This window comes from Triticum aestivum, chromosome 2A (genome assembly GCF_018294505.1).
Source record: "Triticum aestivum cultivar Chinese Spring chromosome 2A, IWGSC CS RefSeq v2.1, whole genome shotgun sequence".
NCBI classification, from domain to species: domain Eukaryota; kingdom Viridiplantae; phylum Streptophyta; class Magnoliopsida; order Poales; family Poaceae; genus Triticum; species Triticum aestivum.
The window spans coordinates 21114727-21124088 of NC_057797.1; the positions used below are offsets into that span (position 1 = coordinate 21114727).

At 45.3% G+C, this 9362-nt stretch overlaps 1 protein-coding gene across 1 annotated transcript; it reads left to right on the forward strand.

Moving 5' to 3' along the window:
• The first annotated feature begins 1378 nt into the window (after positions 1-1378).
• Positions 1379-6632, forward strand: LOC123187116 (indole-2-monooxygenase). The gene is made up of 3 exons (XM_044598897.1): positions 1379-1996; positions 5340-5768; positions 5871-6632. Exons 1-3 carry the CDS (start codon positions 1448-1450, stop codon positions 6498-6500), a joined length of 1608 nt encoding a protein of 535 aa, XP_044454832.1. The 5' UTR covers positions 1379-1447; the 3' UTR covers positions 6501-6632.
• Positions 6633-9362: the final 2730 nt, after the last annotated feature.

Below are 9362 nucleotides of genomic sequence, written 5' to 3' on the forward strand. Positions count from 1 at the left end.
GGTTGGAGTAATATGCAGGGACGTGGCTGGCACTTTCCTAGGTGCCTCTTCTTTTACCTTCCAACACATATTTGATCCTGTTGCATTGGAAGCATTGGCGGTAAGAGAGGTACTGGCGCTCGCGGAGGATTTATATGTACATAAGATACAAGTGGCGTCTGATTGCAAGATCGCGGTGGATAAAACAATGCAAGGTACGGCGGCGAATCATGCAACAATCGTACATGAAAGCATAGAAAGATCAAATGCTTTTACTGCTTGTAATTTTGTTCAGCAGTTTAGGAGCTCGAATTCCAAGGCTCACAGTCTCGTTAGGCATGCACTTTCGCTCGGGTTAGGCCGTGTGTCTGGTTAGACCTCCCTGGAGATTTGAACTTTATCCCCATAAATGTTGCGACAATTTAAATAAAGCTTGACAAGAATGTCTCTAAAGAAAAAATTCGTAACTTTACATAAATAATTTATGTAGGTGTACCAAATAGGGCTGGAAAAAAAGCTTGAAGCTCGCTAGCTAAACGAGTAGCTCGTGACTCGGCTCGAATCGACTCGAACTCGAAGAATAACGAGTCGAGTCGAGCTTTAGTTTAAGATCGTTTATAGACCAAGTTAAACGAGTCAATCTCACAAGTACTAGTGTAACTCGTTAGGCTCGATATAAAAGATCAGCCATTTCAAATCCTAAAAAAAAAAGATAAGCCAGTCAGCACCCTGCGTCCCAGGCGCACAACACAAGGCCCAGCAGCCTAGGAGAGTCATGCATTACAAGGAAATTACAATTGTTTAATGATATATATGTTTAATATATACATAATTATTTTTATCATATTTGAGGGTTTTATGTTCATATCTTTAACGAGCTTAACAAGCTAAACGAGCCAACACACGAGTTATGCGAGTCGAGCCAATCTTGGGTTTAAGCTCGTTATAGTAACAAGTCGAGTTGAGCTAGCTCGTTAACGAAACGAGCTCTAGCGAGTTGAGCCGAGCTGGCTCGGCTTGGCTCGAATTTCAGCCCCAGTAGCAAAGCTTCCTAGAATCCTGGTCTTAAAGAAGAGGGAAATGATGATATGGCTATTCCCTGATAGATGAATGCCTACGGGTTTACGGGAAACGGGGCCATGCCATCCGGAACGATAGACCCGGATGAGATAAGGATGTACGTGGATGCGTCGTCCCACTCGAGACGCGCGTATGTATTAGGCTACCGGCGCGTGGCTCGGCCGGTCGGCGGGCAGGAAACGTTTACGAAAAATCTATTCTCTTCCTTCAGAGAGTAGGACGTACGTTCGTGTCACCACTTGGAGGTTTCTGAATAAGTATGGACTAAAAGGGATGTCTTGCTCTTGCTGCAATCTCCAGCCTTGTAGCTATAAAGCCAGCTGAGCTGCTGCGTAGAAGAAACAGTCAGTGAAGCATCCTCTCGTGTAGGAAGCGCTGCGCGGTCGTGATGGTTCATCCGTTGCATGCCCTCCATGAGCTGCTACTGCAAGCGAGGTCTCCACATGCAGCCCTGGGACTGGTCTTTGTCCTGCTCGTCTGCCCTCTCCTCGCCCTCCTGGTCGTGCGCCGCCTCGCGACGCCGTCGACGGCCGCGGCCACCGCGAGAGCCAGAGAAGAGCTGCTGGGCAGGCTGCCCTCTCCTCCCAGTAGGCTCCCCATCATCGGCCACATGCACCTCGTCGGCTCCCTCCCGCACATCTCCCTCCGCGACCTCGCCGCCAAGCACGGCCGCGACGGCCTCATGCTCCTCCGCCTGGGCGCCGTCCCGACGCTCGTCGTCTCGTCGCCCAGCGCCGCGGAGGCCGTGCTGCGCACGCACGACCACGTCTTCGCGTCCCGGCCCTACTCCGCCGTCACCGAAATCCTCTTCTACGGCCCCACGGACGCCGCCTTCTCCCCCTACGGCGAGCACTGGCGACAGGTCAAGAAGATCGCCACCACGCACCTTCTCACCAACAGGAAGGTCCGCTCCTACCGCTATGCCCGCGAACACGAGGTGGGTAACCATGCATCAATTTCTTCTGCATGTTTGCTATCTTTTCAGTTGCTTGAATTATTTAGCAGCTAGATGTAACATTATTCATTATTTAGCTACTTCCTCCGTTCACAATCATAAAAGGTTCTAACTTTTTCTGAATTGAATGTATGTAGACATGATTTACTGTGTATGATCACTAATTTCAATCTGTATGTAGTCTATATTAAAATATCCAAACATCTTATATATTTACATCAGTTAATTTAGTCTAATTCAAAGATAATATTGTTTTAATCACTATACATTTTTCAAATCACTAAAAATATATATTTCAAAATTGAATTTTACTCACTTTAAAAAACTATTTTCACTCAGTTCATGAAATGGATTTCAATTTTTCAAAAAACGGTTTCAATTACTATTTCAAATGACCGACTTCAAAATTTTCAATTTTTTTAGTTATTTCATAAAACATATTTAAATTATTTCAAACAATTGATTTCAATTATTATTCAAAAGGCATGTTTCACTGATTTTGAATCTCCATTTCAATATTTCAAAAAGTGATCTTAGTTATTTCATAAAATCTATTTGAAGTATTCCAAACGATTGATTTCACTTATTATTCGAAATGGCCAGTTTCAGTTACTTTAGAACTCCATTTCAATATTTCAAAAGAGTGATTTCAATTTCTTCAAAATACTTACTTAAATAGTTACAAAATGCCGATGATTTGAAAATGCCCATGTAAATTGTTTCAAATGATCAGTTTCAATTATTTCAGATGATCAATTTCAATGAAATTGATATTAATTCCAAAAAAATATTTCTGCTATTTCAATTTCATATTTGGAAAAAATAGGAAAAGTGATTATTTCAACTTGCTTGTTTCATAAAAAAATACATCTATTTCAATTCCATATTTTTTCAATAATCAATTTCACTCTTTTTAAAATAATCAATTCCACATTTTTCAAATAATCAGTTTCACAAAGATGCATTACAATTTCAATGACAGAAATACAAAAATCTTTCCATCAACTATTACTGAAGTGAAATCTGAATAAACACAATATAGGCATTTCAGTTACATAAATCCACCATTATATTACTTTCTGTGACACTATTTCATAAATTAGTTTCACATGTTGTAGAAAACTGATTTAATATATTTCCCAACAGTTACGTTCATATATCACACATATTTTCAGAACAGTTCAACTATTTCAATTACATTGCAGAACTAATTTTCCATTAAACAATAATCGACAAATCCTAATCATACAAATCAAATAACAAATACTACCTCTGTAAACTAATATAAAACATGTTAGATCACTAATTCGGTTCATCGTCCACTAAGTGGCAAAATCATATACTAAGCTCCAGATTAACACAAAACACGGTTACCCGGGAGGACAAATCACAGGAAAAGGTGGGTTCCCCAGTGCCCTTCGGCATCCATGGCGGTGCCCATGCTTCAGATCTGGCTGGTGGGGAGAGGAGAGCTAAAAGGATGGCGATGGTCGAGGAGATGTGGCCGACGGAGACTGGAGCAGATGTGGTGGACAATGACCAAATCCGGCTAGCCAAGGCGAGGATCCAACAGATCTGGAACCAGGACCCCCGAATGAGCTTTGTGTTGTGCCGCTGGTCGCTGCTGGCCTCCACGGGTGTCTAGGTGTCACCGCACATCCGCTCGTCTCTGGTCATTATGGGTCCTTGCGCTCGCGTCATAGCTACCGCGTCGGTAGAGCCGGATTTAGCATCGGCCGGCAAGCCGCTGCCAACCGCTGGTTTTGGATCGAGAGGTGAAGCGCTGGTGGATCAAGTGAATATTGTGTAGAGAGAGGTAGTGGGTACTGTATTTAGGATAAGTATTGGTTTTTCTTTTTTTTTCGGGAAGGGATGGTATAGGTTTTGTTTAGCTAAAAACGAGGAATAATAGCTGGCAAATACACAAATTTTGAAATAGTTGCAAACAACGGATTTTTGACCACTACGCGCCGGCGCTGCTAGAAAGAGGTTTGCGCACATGGATATGATCACTCGTGTGTGTGAAAGAGAGGGGATTTTTGTTTATTGTTCATCTCGAACATTATTGTTGCGTTTAATTCTTATTGATGCTACAAACTTAATGTTAATAGTAATAACTCCTGCAAAGTATGGACAAGTGTAATTTCGAAATTTCTATGCAATTTAATAACACAAAATTTATGGTTCTTTTTCACATCACAAACACCTGTCTTTTGTAACTCTACTCATATTATACTTTTTCATATACAACCATTTTACCATTTTTTGGCTAATCTTTACAATTTTTTGTATATTAGGTTCGCTATCCATCTGTCATCTTATTTCTTAACAAAAATGTATACTTTGGGAGTAAAGCTACCTCCTAATTCTTTTTCTTGCATAACTGAATTATGGCCCCCTACCAAAAAAAGATAATCCATCTATTTTCAGTATTTCCTTCTAGGGTTTTGTTTATGTATTCATGTTTTTTACTAGTTATTTAAAAAATGGGAACTCATGGGAATATGTTCCTAATTATTAATTGGCCGTTGGTTTACATGATCAACTACATCAAAACGGTGTCTAAGCGATGTAATAAAACATGGAATCTTTGATCTTTTCCTTCAAGGTTGATATTATTCTTTTATGCATATAGTATATTTCTCCACTTTACATATTCATTTCAAAATGATGGTTTGCGAAGTCTTAGGCAACTCATGTTCTCTATCTCAGTTGGTTTCTTCTCCAATTAGAATATTTTGAGTTTTTTTTTGCATATTCTGATGATGGGTTCCAACCTGTGACACTGATTAATGAAGTATTTGAGAGCTTTGAAGCATCTTTTACATGAGAGGAAGTAAGAGTCTCGGTCTAAGTGATGTGACGAATGAGTCATCTTATTTATACAAAGTATTGCAGTCTTATTATTGTTGTTTCGTGTTATACCAAAGTTATACTACTCGATGTACTAAATCTACCACAATAAGCTTTTTTGTTGGTTTTCCTTTCAGGTAATTGTGTTGATTTTTCATATCATAGTTATAGTGCCTATTATTTTTCATTGAGCATGCTAGCCTTTTGAGCCTGAAAGAGTGGAAGTAGGCTCGCCAATTGGGCAAATCATTATTCATAGTCTTGTTATGGCCAAGGGACACCATATTTAGAAAATTGATAGTTCTTAAAAAGCAAATTAATCCAAAGGCTAGTAAAAAAGTGATTGAAATCTCCAAAAAAAGGCAACTTAAATATAGACGACTTACTTGATTTCTAGATATATTGCAGCATTGATAGATGCATGTTGTCCACATCATGGATTGTGCCAAAATTAATCCTTTTCAATTCACAGGTGAGATCGGTTGTGGCTAAGATCCGCGATGCGGCCTCCAAATGCACCGTCATCGACCTGACTGACCTTCTCAATGCCTTCACCAATGACATTGTGTGCGAAGCTGTGTCCGGTAGGCTTTTCAGGGAACAAAGCCATAAAAAACTCTTCCGAGAGCTCGTCGAGGCCAACTCATTGCTCCTGGGCGGATTCAACCTAGAGGACTACTTCCCCATGTTGGTGAAGATGGACATCATCAAGAGGATTGTTTGCGCCAAGGCCCAGAAGGTGAAGAAGATGTGGGACAACCTGCTCAATAATATCATCGATGAGCATGCAAGCAAGTCGGTGCCAGAACACAACAGTGAGGATAGTGACTTCACCGATGTGTTGCTTTCTATCCAAGAAGAGTACAAACTCACGAGAGACCATATTAAGGCTCAGTTAGAGGTAAGTACGTCCTCACAAACAAAAACAAAACAATCATACATCCACACATATAGCTTATATGTTGTTGATTTGATTCTTACATATGGATCCGTATGTATGTAGATCATATTCGAAGCTGGCACAGATACATCATTCATAGTGTTGGAATATGCGATGGTCCAGCTCATGCGAAAACCCCATCTCATGAACAAGCTACAAGCTGAGGTGAGGAGCACTATAACCAAGGGGAAAGAAATAGTTACCGAAGACGATCTGGATAGTTTGGCCTACCTAAAGGCAGTCATTAAAGAGACACTCCGGCTCCATATGCCTGGGCCACTCCTCATACCCCACCTCTCCATGGCCGACTGCAACATAAAGGGCTACACGATACCATCAGGAATACGTGTCATCATCAACAGTTGGGCTCTTGCAAGGGACCCTAGTAGTTGGGAGCATGCGGATGAGTTCATGCCTGAGCGGTTTATGGAATGTGGTAGCGCCGCAACTATGGACTATAAGGGAAATGACTTCCAATACTTGCCCTTTGGGGCCGGGCGAAGGATTTGCCCAGGCATGAACTATGCGACTGCGAGCATTGAAATCATGCTAGCGAATCTCATGTACCACTTCAACTGGAAGCTACCAGTAGAGTTGATGGACGAAGGTGGCATCAGTATGACTGAATTTTTTGGGATGACTGTGCATCGAAAGGAGAAGCTCCTCCTAGTCCCCGTAGTGCCAGAAGATTAATACATCGGTCCACTGTATTGTGTGTGTGCATCAGAATGTGTACCTACCATAATAGTATCGTGAATGTAGCGTTTGTACTTCTTATTAAGCACCGGTGTAATGAATAATTATTTGATGGGATTTTGTACGAAATGATACAAGTTAATATCTGTGCATGGTATAAACAAATAAAGGGAGGGAAGAAAAGCCATGCATGTTTACACATACGTGAGAGGTATGTCCTTGCTAAGTGTCTTTATATACCTGCACATACTCCCTCCGTTTTTTTTAGTCTGCATATAAGATTTGGTCAAAGTCAAACTTTGTAAAGTTTGACCAACTTTTTTAAAAAAATTACCAACATCTACAATACTAGAGTTGTATGGTATGAAAATTAATTTCATGCTACATGTAACAACATTGATTTCATATTGTGAATCTTGATATATTTTTCTATAAACTTAGTCAAAGTTAATAAAATTTGATTTTGATCAAATCTTATATGCGGACTAAAAAGAAACAGAAGAAGTATTAGTTTTCTTTTTTGCATGAACTTGTTTCGTTCGTATCCATCCATGCACTCACGTATGTATCTAACTTGTACGTCCGCATGGGAAACTTGCCCACGTACTAACGCATGCAGCCTTACTGGTGCAGTTCATGGTGTGTATAGACGTCTCAGCCGGATCGTACGTGTACCCGAATACCGGCAGGCCGATGTGCGAACTCCTCCCATTTCTTTCTCTCCGTTTTATTTTGCATGCAGGCTTTGCAAGATGGTGTGCATCAATACCATGTACAGCCCGGTTTGACTCGGTGGCCGGTACGTACGGATACGTATAAAAGAGACAGCCACGTGGCCGTCCAAGCGTGCACTTCGAGGACGAGGCACCGGGGGTGCCCTTGCCCTTGCCGCTGCTGCTGCCGAAAAGGCCCATCGCTTGCTAGGGTTTGCTGTTGCCGGCGAGGAAGTAAAGGGAGTGGTGGGAGGCCAGATGTGGACGGAAGTGGATGAGGCCGGCCCCGCCGCACGCCTGCTTAAAAAGGAACGCTTCCACTGGTTGACTAGTGGGCCCGCTGTCGATGGTCATCACACGCCGACGCATTTCAGACGCAATTTTGGGCCGGAAATGGATCGGCGGGGACGCCAAGCGGATGAGATTTGGGTTTGGGTCGACGCGTTAGCCCTCAACTTTTATCCGTGCCGGACCAAACAAACGCAGGCGGACGAAATGGGTCGCCCCATTGGAGTTGGGGTTAAGTCAGCTGAGTTGGTGTGTAGGAAGCGCTGTGCGGTCGTGATGGTTCTGTCTTTCTGTTGTCTCATTGTCTTTCTGCTGTCCATGAGATCTGGCCCTCCGCGCGCGCACACACACATCTATCCGATGGCTGTCTTGGGTTGGGTGGCCCAATAGAGTGCTGCCAGCTAGGTTCTGCATGGCTGGTCTATCCTGATACATATACTGTACACCAATCTTAGCTTTTGCAACTGTTCTATTTTCAGGGCCAGGCGCCTTGTAAATTGTTTTAGGCCCTTGGTAATCTAGTGTTTTAGGTCGCTCATCGTCTTGTCTTCGGCGGGGAGATGGTAGCGCTGAGTAAAAATTCTTAGGTCCTCCCTGCCGAGGCGATCCGTCCTATGATTAGGTATGAATTTGGAAACCAGTCTATTCAACCAAGGATGATGTGGTGGCGGTGGTATTTTCATGGTGGACCTGTGTCCTCGGGCTCTGTTGTTGCAACGGCATTTGCTTCAGCGCCGACACAGAGTTTGGGAGGTAGTCCGGGAGCAGATGCAGATTGTGAAATGCATCGGTGGCATCTGTAAGATGGTGGATCGTGTGCTAGGTTGGTGATTTGTGGATGGCAGGTGTGATTTCCTACTCTGGCGTCTGAGTCGTGCGGGGATGCCACACATCTGGAGTTTGATGGTATGTCCGGGGTGTTGTCCCAGTATGATTCGTTTAATGATATTGATTTCGTCTTTGGTGAGTCACCTTAGAGATCCGTAAATCTGCATATTAGCTATGAAACCACGTGGAGGGTACACCAGTTGAATACGGATACGAGAAACCCCCTCGAGCTCTCGCGACCGCGTCGCCCCTGTGGGCGACCGGACGCGCATCGCCGCCTCCCTCCTCCAGTCCCCACCTCTCCCCTTCCTCCTGCCGCCGTCGTTGGCGCCCGCGGCCGCCCTGGCTCCGGGGTCGCTGGTGGCGGCGGCCCCTGACCTTCCCCTCCCGGTGTCTCTCCGGCACGGGGCGGAGCAGCACCGGGGGGTGCTCCTAGGCGGCGACGGACCGGGTGGCGGCGGGGTTCGTCCCTGGCGCGGCGCGGGCGGGCGACTGGACGGCGGCGCCATCGTTGGCGGCGGGTGGTGCAGCGGCGGGTCCTGGCGGCGTCGCTCGGCCCAGATCTGGGCCCTACGAGCCCCATCTGGGCCTGGGCGGGCCGGTGGCGGGGCTGATTCGTGGCGAGACTTCCGGGAGGCGGGGGGGACATCGTTGAGCGGCGGGGTGCTGGCGGCGCCGGCGCCAGACTGCTGCAGCCTGGCCTGCGGGGCTTAGCGCGCTAGTTGCGAGCCTAGTCGGGCCAGGGGTGGCCTGGTTTGCCCCGGTGTCGTGTCCGGACGGCAATCGCGACTGTGCCGGAGGCGCGGGTCTCTCGCACGACGGCGGAGGAGGTGTTTCCCTCCCGCTCATCCTTGGTGTTGCTGCTCCCGTCGCTTAGCTCTTCTCTCCGGTCTTCTTGGCCTCGTGTTGGTGCTCGTAGTGAGACAGCTTGGGTGGCGGCGCAACCGTGATGGCGCATGGTGTTGGGCGGTGGTTTGGCTGGTCGGCTCCGGTTGGGTGGTGGGGTTGGAGTGCGGGAGAAATCCTTGTC